At 62.6% G+C, this 12,464-nt stretch overlaps 2 protein-coding genes across 2 annotated transcripts in view; one reads left to right on the plus strand and one right to left on the minus strand.

The window, feature by feature from the left end:
- Positions 1-9,823, plus strand: part of AMSG_12452 (uncharacterized protein) — a gene marked incomplete at its 5' end in the record, with an annotated part of 15,912 nt that extends 6,089 nt beyond the window's left edge. Inside the window, 5 exons of the mRNA XM_013897234.1 lie at positions 581-2,542; positions 3,159-3,419; positions 3,489-4,322; positions 4,501-6,338; positions 6,441-9,823. Of these exons, the coding sequence (XP_013752688.1) occupies positions 581-2,542; positions 3,159-3,419; positions 3,489-4,322; positions 4,501-6,338; positions 6,441-9,737 (8,192 nt within the window). The 3' untranslated portion in view covers positions 9,738-9,823. The remainder of the gene's footprint in view (positions 1-580; positions 2,543-3,158; positions 3,420-3,488; positions 4,323-4,500; positions 6,339-6,440) is intronic.
- Positions 9,744-11,980, minus strand: AMSG_11424 (uncharacterized protein; the record flags this gene model as incomplete). Its single annotated transcript, XM_013897235.1, has 2 exons — positions 9,744-10,612; positions 10,820-11,980. 2 exons carry the CDS (start codon positions 11,978-11,980, stop codon positions 9,836-9,838), a joined length of 1,938 nt encoding a protein of 645 aa, XP_013752689.1. The 3' UTR covers positions 9,744-9,835.
- Between the last annotated feature and the right edge of the window lie 484 nt (positions 11,981-12,464).

Genomic DNA, 12,464 nt, shown 5'->3' on the forward strand with positions numbered 1-12,464 from the left:
CTCACCGCCGACGACCGACCTCCATGGCGTTGCTGCCATCAAACGCCGGCGCTCGTATGAGCATCTCGTAGAGGAGCATGCCAAAAGTGAACATGCCGCCCTCGAAACCCTCGTCGGCTTCGCGCAGCTGCTCCGGCGCCATGCACGCCACCGATGGCACCACCGCCATCGTCCCCTGGTTGCTCTTGATGACCATCCGTCCGCTCTTGTGTCCACCACCACGTTGGATGGCTTGAGCGAGCCGTGCCCGCCGCCCGTGATCTAGTGGACCTCGGCGAGCGCATGCGCCAGCGCCAGGCTGATGCTCAACGCCCACACGTGATCAAGGCCCGAGCCCGAGCAGTCGCGGCAATTGCTGGAGGCAGCGGCGCCCATTAATATGGCCGCCGTTTTGTGCGCCCACGGACCCGTCGCATGTTGTCATTGCTCGTGAACACATTGGCTCGCACCCGCGGCAACAGACCACCATTTTTTTCGACACACCCAACTCCCTACTCTATCCCCCCCCCCCCCCCCCACACACACACACACACATACATGCCACCGACCACAACCATCACATGCATGGCTATCTGCATAGCGCTATTCGCCGCGACAACTGTCGCCGTCTCCGTCCGCCCTCTCCGCCTCGGCCTTGTCGAGCACGTGGTCGGCCTCAAAATTGCCTCGGACGGCGGCACGCAAGTCGCTGACGACCACCACGCGGACGCGACCACCATGCTCGATGGCTCGGCAGACCTGCCACCAAAGCTGCTGGAGCTTGTGGATCATGGCGCAAGTCTCGATGGCCATGTGGTTCTCTTCTGCCAGGACCACTGCGACGAGGACGTAGGCAAACTCGCGGTGGTGGTCGACAACGCCATCAACAACGCCATCGCCGCCGGGGACGAGCATGGCCTCCACCTCGGTGCATGGGTCGTCGATGTCGGCGCAGAATTCCGCGCGGAGTTCCCTCCCACGTCCGATGATGACTCTGAGGATGACATCAACAGCGCCGTCGATGACGATGATGAGCGCTTTGTGTGGGAGGCGAGCGCCTCCCGCCCGTCCTTCACCGCACAACGGGTGGACCGTCTTGGGGCTGTAGGCTCGTCCTCTGTCTCATTTTACGCCGATGGCGAGCTCCTTGCCCGCCATCGCCACCGCCAGTTTGGCCCGCTTGACGCTGGCGATCTTGCTGCCTGGATGGCCAAGCAGATTGTCCCGCCGGTTGCCATCGCCGACTCGGTGGATGCTGTCCACGCCCTCACCGACACCGTGCTCGACACCGGTCACGATGCCCTCGTTGCCCTCCTCATCCTCGGCGATGCCCAGCTCGAAGCCCACCGTCCTCTCCTCACCCATCGCCACCACGCCCATCCTGACGCAGACACCGCACCCACTTCCGCCGCCGCTTTCATCCACGCCGCATCGCTTCTCCGCCACGAGGCCACCTTTGCCGCCGTGCCCATGACAGTCGCCCGCGCCGTCGCCGACGGCGCCGCCTCTGCATACGATGCCAAGCCACATCGGATCCTGCTCGAAGGCGTGGCTGACAAGTGCGCCATCGAGTCGGCGGGACACGCCCTCGCCGGCTGCATCGTGGCGGTGACCAACCATGCCGAGGGCGGGCGTGACGAACGCTACCCGCACCTCGAGGTCTACCACGACGATCCGACAACATCGCCGGGTGCCCTGCGTGCCTTCTTTGAGCGCCAGCTTCATCCGCTCGTGGCTGTGCTCACGCCGGCCAACGTCGCCCACTACGAGGCTATGCAGCTACCGGTCGTCTACGTCTTTGTTCCGCGCCTCGAGTCGGACAACGACGATGATCGCGCGCGCGTCGCTCGCCTCCGCGATCTTCTACTGCCCATTGCCAACAGCTACCGCCATCAGCTCCGCTTCGGCCTCCAGGACGCGGCTACCTACGTCGCCCATGCCCGCCATCTCGGCCTTGCCACAGACGGCGCCTGGCCCGCCCTCGCCATCGAAGACCATCCGCTGCACTATGCCTACCACCTTCGCGGCGAACGCCTCCCCTCCTCCAGCCCGCTCAAGCTCAAGCGCTTCTTGGCCTCCTTCTTGGCCGGCAAGCTTGAGCCGACCCTGGTCTCCGAGCCGGTGCCCAGCTCGGCTGCCGCCCGCGGCAAGGCCACCCGCCTCGTCGGATCTACCTTTGAGCGTGCTGTGCTGACGGCGAGCAAACCGACTCTGGTCATGCTCTACGCCCCATGGTGTGGCCACTCGCAGCGGCTGCTTCCGGTCTTGGATGACCTCGCCGCCCTCTACCATGGCGCCGCCTCGCCGCCTCGCGTAGCCGACGAGCACATCCACCTCCTCCGCGACGCCTACGGCTCGCGCGAGGTCAATGTCGCCATCATGGACTTTACCCGCAACGACGTGCCCGGCAAGCGTGGCAACCGCATCATCCGCGCCTTTCCCACCATTCTCCTCTACTCGCCGTCCCATCACGACGAACCAGCCGTCTTTGGCGGCGACGCCCGCGACGACCTCGTCTCAATCCTCCGCTGGCTCCGGCGCACCCTCCGTCGCAGCGACTTTGGTCCACCGCCGCCCGTCCCTGTCCCGCACGGCCACGACCACGAAGAACTATAACCCCGACGCCACCTTGCCACCCTGTAGAGCCAATCCAGCCAGCCTCCAGTGACCTCCAATTTTTATCGCTCCCCATGCACCCATCCACCACCACCTCTTCCCAAACCTGTCAATTATATCGCCGCAGCACCCGCGCGTGCCAAACAAATTTATTGGCCCCGGCCCACGTGGGTCAGCCAGGGTCAGCGCACGCCCCCTCCTCCTTAGTCCCAGACACACACACATCTCATACGAGTTACTACAGTGCTACGAGACCGCACATTGTGGCATCTTCTCACTTCTCTACCTCCCTCCCCCATACTCTACATACATGCACAGTAGGAGCCTTGCTGCGTGGCATGGTACGCCTTCTTCCACCACCCACCCCATCCGGCGTCTCCCTCCATATTTTTAGCTAACGCGGAGGCATGCGCCCGCGTTTCACGAAGATCACAGCTACAGACTCACTCGCATTCTCGCCTCGCGCTGAATCAAAGCTGCCGCGCTTGCTCTTGTGATCGTGCTGGTCCTCAGCAGCAAACCAGTGCTTGCCCTGAAAGAAGTGGGCATGTGCTTTCTCTCAGAGACGGACAGCGTTTCGACCAGGGTTCGCATCTGTGGCACCGGCAAAGCGTGGACCTACCGCTCGCTGAGTCTGCCTGGGACGTCCATGGCGGGTGCTCCCTTCATCACTACCCTGAGCGACCGTTACATCATTGGTGATCTCGACAAGCTCATCGCCTCGGATACAAACGGTACCCTAAAGCAGAAGCCCGACGTCATGTTCTGCCACGACGTCGATGACAACAACCAGGATGACGACCTCAACGCCGATTGCTACACTGGTGGGTGGTCTTTTCAAGACCGAAGCTCAACCTTAGTGGAGAAATGCAAGGAGTCTGAGTCGCCAAGAGACAAGGACCCCGACGATGACTGCTCCATCGAAAACCTCCAGGACCACGTGGACACATGGATTCGCGACGACAACCATGCTACCTCTTCCCACTACACCAAGTTTGATTTTTGCTGCCGCCGGGCGCAGACTGTTGCAGACCTCGAGTCGACCCCCTCGCCCAACTTCTACGTGCCCTCCAAGAGCTACGATGGTGGCGTCATGCTTGACCCAGATCCGGACATGGACTGGCGCGACGGCTATGAGCCGACCGACCCTAGCGACTGGGATGGCATGACGGGCTCATCGCCCGAGTTGGCCCTGCAGCGGGTCAAAGCCACTAGCTTTGGCTCCAAGTTTGACGACAAGGCCTTCTGCTATCATCCCTACGAGGTCTTTGAGCTCAACAATATCGTGAGAGGCGATTGCGCCAGTGGATACAAAAAGGTCGAGCTGGTGATTGAAGACATGAGGAATGGCATGGTCATCTACTATCCGCACACAGAGGGGCCCCAGGACATCCCCGTTGCCCGCTTCCACGACGAGGACTTTGTCTTTACCCTCTGCTGTGCCGAGGACGGATTCGACTGTGGGAGCAGTGCCGACTGCAACGGCAATGGAAAGTGCTCGCTCGAGACTGCCTCCTGTGAATGCAACTCGGACGACCACACCTACCCGCACTGCGGTGGCTGGTGCGGCGATGGTGTTGTGCAAGACGACTTTGAGCAGTGTGACGACGAGTTGGATCCAGAGTGCGATATGCGGACGTGCCGTGGCAAAACGCGGCCGTCCGACATCTCCTTCTCCAATACCGCCTACAACGGCTTTACCGCAACCTTTTCCACCTCTGCCTTTGGTCATCATTGTCTCGATGTGGTGGTTCACCGCGGTTGTCTTTGACGTCCGTCATGGTGGCTCATCGCTGCCCGGCTTTCCAGCTGAAATCACCTCCTCTCCGCCACGCATCGCCGTGTCTGGTCTCGACGGCATGCGCGAGTACTCCGTTTATGCTCTGCCCCATCCCGCCGGAAAAGGTTGGGCTGTGCCCGAGACCGGCGAGTGGCAGCGTTCGGCGCCGGCGACGGTGACCACCAACTGCAACTGTCCGGGACGGCCCTCGACAACTCCGCAGAACTTTGCCGTCACCCAAAAGGGCACCGAAGTCTTCTTCGCATGGAACGATGCCACAGCGTGTGAGGATCGCTTCACTGTCCATCGCCGCCTCATGTCCGACCCGCAGCCCTCCATCATCGCCTCCTACTCGCTCCCGGCCAAGGACGCTTGCTCCACCGAGCCGCTCGCCCCGACCTCGGACGCCGACAACGTAGCCAATCTTATCCTCGGCTCGACTTACGAGTACTCGATCGAGGCCAAGGACTCTATCTCCGGCTTCACCTCTGCGCGCGCCACCGCCGAGCTCAATGTCGACTGGGTTGCCACCATCATGATCAGCGTCCTCTCCACCTCGGGCACTGGCATCGTTGGCACTTCGGTCGTTGTCACCTACCCTGGCTCGGCTGTCCCACTGGCCATGGCCGTCACCGACCGCTCTGGTGCCGCCCAGCTAGCCATTCAGATCCCCAACGAGCCCAACGCCGCCATCGAGCTCATGGTCCATGCATCCAAGACAACGGCAGGCAATGTCCACACCTACAAGTGTGCCGGTGGCAGCCCGTGCAACAGCACGCTTGTCTCGGTCACACACCTCGGCACGGCCCAAGCCCAGTTCATGGATGTCTCGGTCGTCTCGGTCGCCGGATTGCTCACAGTCGCCTCCACTGCCGAGTACACTGAGGACGCGCGCCCGTGTCCTGTCGCCGATCCGCGAGCCTACATCTGCTCCTATCATGCAGTCACCTTTGAGCGCCTCGAGTGCACCCGCCCAGACGCGGCCGGTGCCTACGCCCTCACCTTCCCAGTCGGCATCTCGGTCCATGTCATGGCGTCGTGGCAACTGAAGAACGTCGATACGACAGAGAAGCCCAACTTTGAGTTTGCGCCGGCCATCGGCAAGTCGGCGCACAAGATGACCCCGCTCCCGCTCGCATCGGCGTACACTGGCCACGGCTCTATCGAGTCGATCACTGTGCTTGGTGCGTCGTCAACGCGCGGGAGTTCGCCAAAGACCTCGCTCCCGCTGCCGTCTTTCCTCCTCGCGGCCTCGATCGAGCACTACGAGGGTGTCGACTTTGAGGACCAGACCGCGGTTGAGCTCTCTGTCGAAGTCGCCGGCGGTAAGTGCAACTTCCCGATCGGGCCGGGCGTCGTCCGCCTCATCGCTGCTACGTGTCCCAAGTACATCCGCCGCGTCGTTGCCGGCTCGTCGTCCTCGTACATCTCGACCTTTGCGCTTCCGGCCATGCTCTTTGATGCCACTTTTGAGGACATCGACGCCATGCAGCCGCATCTCTGGGTCCCGGGCATCTCGGTCGGTCAGGTCGGCACCTACTTCCGCGCCGTCCTTGAGGACCGCGTCGAAGCCGATCTCCGCTCCGGCTCGAGCACCGCCCGCTACGAGTTCCACGTTCCGCCCCAGATCTCGATGAAGGGCATCTCGTTTTCCTCATCGTCGTGCGGGTACGCTGTGCTCCCGTTGGAATCCATCAACTACGTGGCGTTGGTCTTCGAAGAGCATTTCACAGACCACATGCTCTGCCGCGACTTTCCCATCACCTCGCCCAACCTGGTGGCCGAGTCCCGGGACGAGAAGCCGCGAGTTGCGGCGACGATCAGAGTCTATGACACTGTCTCGACCCAGGTCCTTACCGACGGCTCGGTCTATCCGTGCGCCACCGATGCTGGCTGCGAAGTCCCGCTGCAGCACGGGTGGCCGGCACACGCCATTCTCGGCGGAGTGGACAACGTGACGTTTGTCGAGCTCCCTCTCTTGCCTTCCGCGCCGAACGTCCATCATCCAAGTCTGCTGTACCAGTACCGAGTCGACTTTGACCAGCCGGGATATCCGATGCTGTAGTTGTCATGGCCCATTGCAGTGGCAGGTGAGCTGGCCCGCCCAGGTGGCTTCCTGATGCGGATGCCAACCGAGGTGGTGACGTCCAAGTTGTACGATCCGCCTGGCGGTCTTTCGACCTCGTATGTCGAGAACGGCAAATCTGTGGAGACCACGTTCGAGTACGCAACAGGTGGAGAGTTTACCCGCGAACAGTCTATGACCCTCGGCCATGGCGTCAAAATCAAGAATACGGCGTGCGTCGGTGCGCCTGGGGCCACGACTTGCACCGACACAGTCGACACAACGATAGCGCTCGAGCACACCGCGGAGATGGCGTTCACGCTCGGCTCGGACACGTCGCAGACCGAAGGGACGATGACGATGAAGTCGGACAAGATGACCACGTCAGACGATCCAGCCTTTATCGCTGTTGACGACGGCGCGGGCAACACCATCCACTACCCGGACCTGCTGGTCATGCCAGCACTGACGGTCAAGTTTACTCCGACGGACAAGGTCGCCTTTGACGCCGATGCAGCCAACAGCGGCAGCTGCGAGTCAGAGCATCGCAATGATGGCCTCTCCAAGACAACGAGCATTCAGTGGGCACCCGAGCCGACCTCAGTCCTTCTCTACCACACCATCTATGACGCAGTCACTGGCGTTCTGCCCGAGCTCCACATGCTGCTCATGCTGGAGCACAAGAACCCAAAGTCTGATCCTGTACAGATCGACAGGCTGACAAAGTCGATACATGCGTGGAACCTCATCCTCCTTGCGCACAACCTCGACTACGAGATTGCACAGCCGATTGAGCTGGGTGACGCCTCCGAGCTGGTTTTCTCAGGCGGCGGGTACACCATCGAGAGGACCTCGGTGGAGGAGGTGTCCGACGGTGATACATACGACTTTTCGTTCTACATGGACACTGCCGTGCAGAGCGAGGCCAAGTTTGATACCACTCTTTTCCAGTCAAAGGTCGCCATCGGCCTCACCACCAAGTTTGCCGGCCAAGTTCGCGTCGGCAACTCGGAGACGAGCAACACAGTGACCTCCAACGAGGTTGGCTTCACGCTCGGCGATGGCGAGCTCGGCGACTACTTCCAGGTCAAGGTCTTTGAGTCGCCCAAGTACGGCACGCCGCTGTTCAAGACCACAGGCGGTGTGTCCAAGTGTCCGCACGAGATCGGGACGACGCCGCGCGAAGCTGTGGCTTTCAACCTCCTCACCTCGGGCACCGTCATCAACATCCCACCGCTTGGTGCAGCCTCCTTTGAGGCGGAAATAGTAAGCACATCGCCGACTCAGGAGGCCATGGTCATGAACTTGCGACCGGACTTGGTGACCAACCCGGACGGCCTGGTCGTCAAGCTCAACGGTGCCCCATTCATCGAGCCGGTCGAGATCGCCGCCGGCTACAACTCGCCCACCAAGGTGACGTTTACGGCTTCACGTGGGCCGTCCGCCTACATCTATGACAACGTCGCCATCAAGGCTGTCTCGCTTTGCGAAGACGAGCAGTACTACACCATGGGTACCCTCTCGCGCTCAGCGCCCATCGAAGGCGCGATCGCGCTCTCGGCCCGTTTCTTGCAGCCGTGCGCCGGACTCTCCTGGGCCGGCGATCTTCAGCGGCAGGGCAAGTTCCTCATCAACACCGCCTCGCTTGAAACCGCCTTTCCTAACAAGATCCGCGGCCTGGTGTACAACCCCGAGTACTATCTGCAGGCCTGGAGCGAGCATCCGCGGCTGGCGAGCGTCCAGCTGGAATGGCGCCGGCGCGGGACTGCCACCTGGGAGCGTGCGCGCGATGCATCGCTAGACGTCATCGATCTCGTCGCCGAGGAAGACATGTTTGGCTTTGGCCTCTTTGAGTGGGACGTCGCCAACTTTCTCGACGGCTTCTACGAGCTGCGTGCAGTGGCGCAGTGCGTGCCGACCGGGCGCGACGATCTCGACGCAACGTACGCCACCGTGCTCTCGGGCGTCATCGATCGTGTCCCGCCAGCCCAACTGGGCGAGGCAGAGCCTGCTGATGGCGTCTACTTTCCGGGCGATGCCATCAGCATTGCCTTTACCGAGGACATCGACTGCGAGGCGCCGACGAGGTTCCTGTACTCGGTCATGGTCGATCGGGTCCCGCGGCCGGCCTCCACCCTCAAGGTGCGGTGCGAGGGCAACACCATCAGCTTTGGCATCGACAACACCCTCCCGCTCAGCTCGCTCGCTGGCGCCGAGGTCATCATCGCCCTCTCCAACGTCTACGATCTTGCCGACAACGTAGCGCCCGAGGTCTTTGAGTGGGTCTTCAGTGTCTACCCGGTCCAGGTCAAAGACACCTCGGTCCGGCTTGACGGCCTCGTCTTTGGCTCGCCGTACGGCTCACTCTCGCCCAGCCCCCAGGCCTGGGCCGGTGCGCTCATTGCCGACCTCGAGATCGCCATGGAGCTCACGCTCGGCCCGTCCGCTTCTGGCCCGCAGCCGGCCTCTTCCGCAGACGTCCGCGTCTCGGCCGGCATTGCCGACCGCATGCGCGTCTCGTTCATCGGGCCCAACCCGGCCAATGCGGGAAGTACCATCGTCTCGCTCTTTGTCACGGCCGGCAACAACCCGCCGGCCGACGACCTCGCCTCGGCGGTTCGTGCGATCGTGAGCTCGGGCGTCGAGGCGGTGACTGCACGGGCTGCGCGGGGTCTGCGCGCCAGCCGCCGCGCGCATGACCTCTTCGCCATGACACTGCAAGATCGCAAGGCCAGCGAAAGTATTGCGATTCGCGCGATTGCTTTGCCTACGCTCGCCACGCTTGTCGCCTCCAACTCGACGGTCGATGCTGTGTTTGTGCCATCCCAGTCGGACGAGGTGACCAACGCTGTGGCCAAGTCCAAGCATCTTGCCCAGGTCGCTGCTGGCGACAACATCAACAGCGACGGTGAGATGCGCAAGACGACCAACGAAGCCGTCATCGGCTCGTCGCCGTCGTCACCGAGTGCATCGGATGAGCACTTTTCGCTCCTCCAGTTTGCTCTCATCAACGGCTCGATGCTGGTGGTCTCGGTTGCTGTCATCATTGTCTCGATGTGGTGGTTCAACCGCGCTCTGGCTCGGCACGTGACCAAGGGCGAGCATCGCCCGAGGAGCAAGAAGAGTATGCACAACAGTGTGTCGAACAAGGCGCGGAGCTCGTCGTCAGCCAGCGAATCCAGCTCCGGATCCGGCGTGCCGATGCGGCGGAGGTGGTCGGCCCGGACCGACTCGTCGTACACCTACGATGGAAGCATCGCCAGCATCACCACCGCCACCGCCAGCGAGTATGCGTAGGGGGGGGGACTGGCCAACCAGTGATTGTGGTGGGGAAAAGGCACGCTATTTACGCCGTGCAGATAGGTAAAGAGGGGATGCGCCCCGGCCGGCGCTGATCAGACGTACGGGCTGGCACCGCTGCCATACCGCATCACCTCGGTCGGTTCGCCCGAGTGCGAGGAGCTGGAGGACGAGCTCGCGCTGACCGACGATGACGACATCGACGACGAGCGCGCCTTGGAGTAGGTCGAGACGGCCGATGCGTAGTCGGGTGGGTTGGTGTCGCGAGCTGGATCGGACTTGGGTTTGACGGTGTGGTCCTTGGATCGGCAGCCGCGCCAGCAGGCGCAGACGACGATGCCGATGACAATGAGAGCCCCGACGGCAGAGCCAGCGATGATGAGCGTCAGCTCGAGCGTGTCATCGGTGGGCGAGTCAGCGGCGCGGCCGGTGGCGACGCACGCGGTCGTGTTGCATACGATCGAGGCAACCGGGGCGGCGGCACGAGTGCCGATTCCGTTGTAGGTGACTCGGACCGATGGGGTGCGTGGCGGGATGATGCACGAGTGGCTCGTGATGGCGTAGTCCTCGCCGACGGCAAACAGATCCTGGCCCGATCCCTGTTGGGGATGGAGGACGAGGGCGAGCTGGTCGAGGCTGTCGGGACAGCCAGTGAAGATGAGCGGGGTGCGGGTCCGGAGGTTAAAGCCGATGACTAGCTCGATAATGGCCTTGCGCTTGGACTCCTCCTCGTCGACGATGAGCATGCGCTCAGTGATGTGTAGCGCCATATCTTCGCCGATGATCAAGCGCGAGTCGGGAACCAGGCGCAGCTCGCGGACAAAGGTCTCGGTGACAATGTTGACGGCGCCGGCGGCCTCGGCCTTGGGAACCTCGAGGTGTGGATAGGGCGGCGGTGGTGGCGGCGGGGATGGCGGCGGTGGCGATGGCGGCGGCGGGGGCGGTGGTGGCGATGGCGGAGGTGACGGCGGCGGAGAGGGGGGAGGCGATGGCGGCGGAGGCGGAGGCGGTGACGGCGGAGGCGGTGGAGGAGGCGACGGTGGGGGTGGCGCAGGCCGCATGGGCCCCGTGTAACAGACTTTGTAAGATCCGAGCGAGCCATAGCCCGAGTAGCCACCGGTTGTGCCGGCGCGATCGCCGATGCCCTCGATGGTCAGCTTGTAGTCGTGTGCTGCCGGGTCAACGACCGAAAAAGCGGCGCCGAGCTCGGTGGCGGACGTGGTCGCTTCGGGCAGCGAGCAGGTGATGAGCACATCGTTGGTGCCATCGACCTGGTAGAGACAGGCCTTGATGTTGAGGTTGCTGTATGAGGCATAGGTGGTGTCGAGCGCGGTGGAGACGGTGAGGGTGAAGCTTCCACGCCAGCCGATGGAGATGGCGTAGACGTCGACGTCGGCGTCGGTGGTGATGACGCCCGTCGCGGACGGGCTGCTGCAGCTTCCATCGTCATAGACGATGGTCATGGCTGTGGCAGACGCCAGCGTGTCGCCGGCCTCATCGGCAACGACAGGGATCTTGGAGGCGATGACGGCCAGGTCGTCCTGGGTCGACGTGGCGCCCGAGTAGTCGCCTTTGGACCACTGGGTGACCTCGACGGTGTAGGGCGCGCCCATGATGGGGCCCCAGCCGACGTTTGCAGCGGCACCGGGCACAGCATCGCCGGGATGCAGGGCTGTCACGTCCTTGCCGTCGTTGTACAGGCCCATCATCCGGCCCAGGGCCCGCGAGGCAGCGACGGCGCGCGCGCGAACAGTAACCACATTTGTGTCAAAGACAAAGCCGTGCTCGTACTTGCCCGAGGTCGAGCCAAAGAGGCCAAAGGCGGCCTGCATCGGGCCCTCGTCGCCGGCCACCACATCATTCGAGTTGGTAAAGATGACGGTGGCCCGGTTGGCCAGGGGTGCCGATGTAAAGGTAGACTCCTCGGTCGTAACATCGACGTCAAAGGGGGCAAAGTCCTCAGCCACGGCCGCGTGAATGGTCTTGATCTGGAGCAGCTCGTCGCTGGAGATAGCGGTGCGATCGCCATCATGAGAAAAGGCAGCGACGGTAAAGGCGGCACCCGAGTTCCATGGCGTGCCACTAGGGATGGATGCGCCCACAAAGTTGAGGTAGAAGACCTTGCCGGCGCCAGCCCGGGAGTGGAGAGCGGGGACAACAAGAGACGCGGCAGTCGTCGTCGGAGCAAGTGCCACCGCGAGGAGGAGCAGGAGAGCGAGACGAGCAAGTTTCAAGCGCATCTCGGTGGGGGAGCACAGAGTGTTGGTTGTACCGATGGTGCTGTTGAACTGAAGTGGGGTGGTATGCCTACACTAGCCGGTATCTCCCTCCCCTTCTCCGGCCCCGCCCGCCTCGCACCCACGTTGATGGGGAAATATTGTCGTCGCACGTGCCACCGGGTCGCTCCGCAATTTTTTAGGGAGGCGCGCGGGTGGGTGCGGAGATATTAATGGTCCGAAATTGACAGGTTGGTGGGTTCGTGAACAGTGTCGAGCAGGCACCGACCTCTGGTGGCTGTGCTGAGCCATTATCCCCTTTATTCAGCCCTGATGATCATGCCCTTGAGCATGCCCTTGAGCATGTTGGTCGTCCCGTCCCCTTGATCATAGCCATGACCATCCCCGCCGCCATCCCCGCCACCATCCCCGCCACTATCCCCGCCACTATCCCCGCCACCACTATCATTGTGCCCTTGATCATTGTCCCCCCCTCCCCCCCCACATG

The sequence above is a fragment of the Thecamonas trahens genome (genome assembly GCF_000142905.1).
Source record: "Thecamonas trahens ATCC 50062 unplaced genomic scaffold supercont1.79, whole genome shotgun sequence".
Classification (NCBI taxonomy): Eukaryota; order Apusomonadida; family Apusomonadidae; genus Thecamonas; species Thecamonas trahens.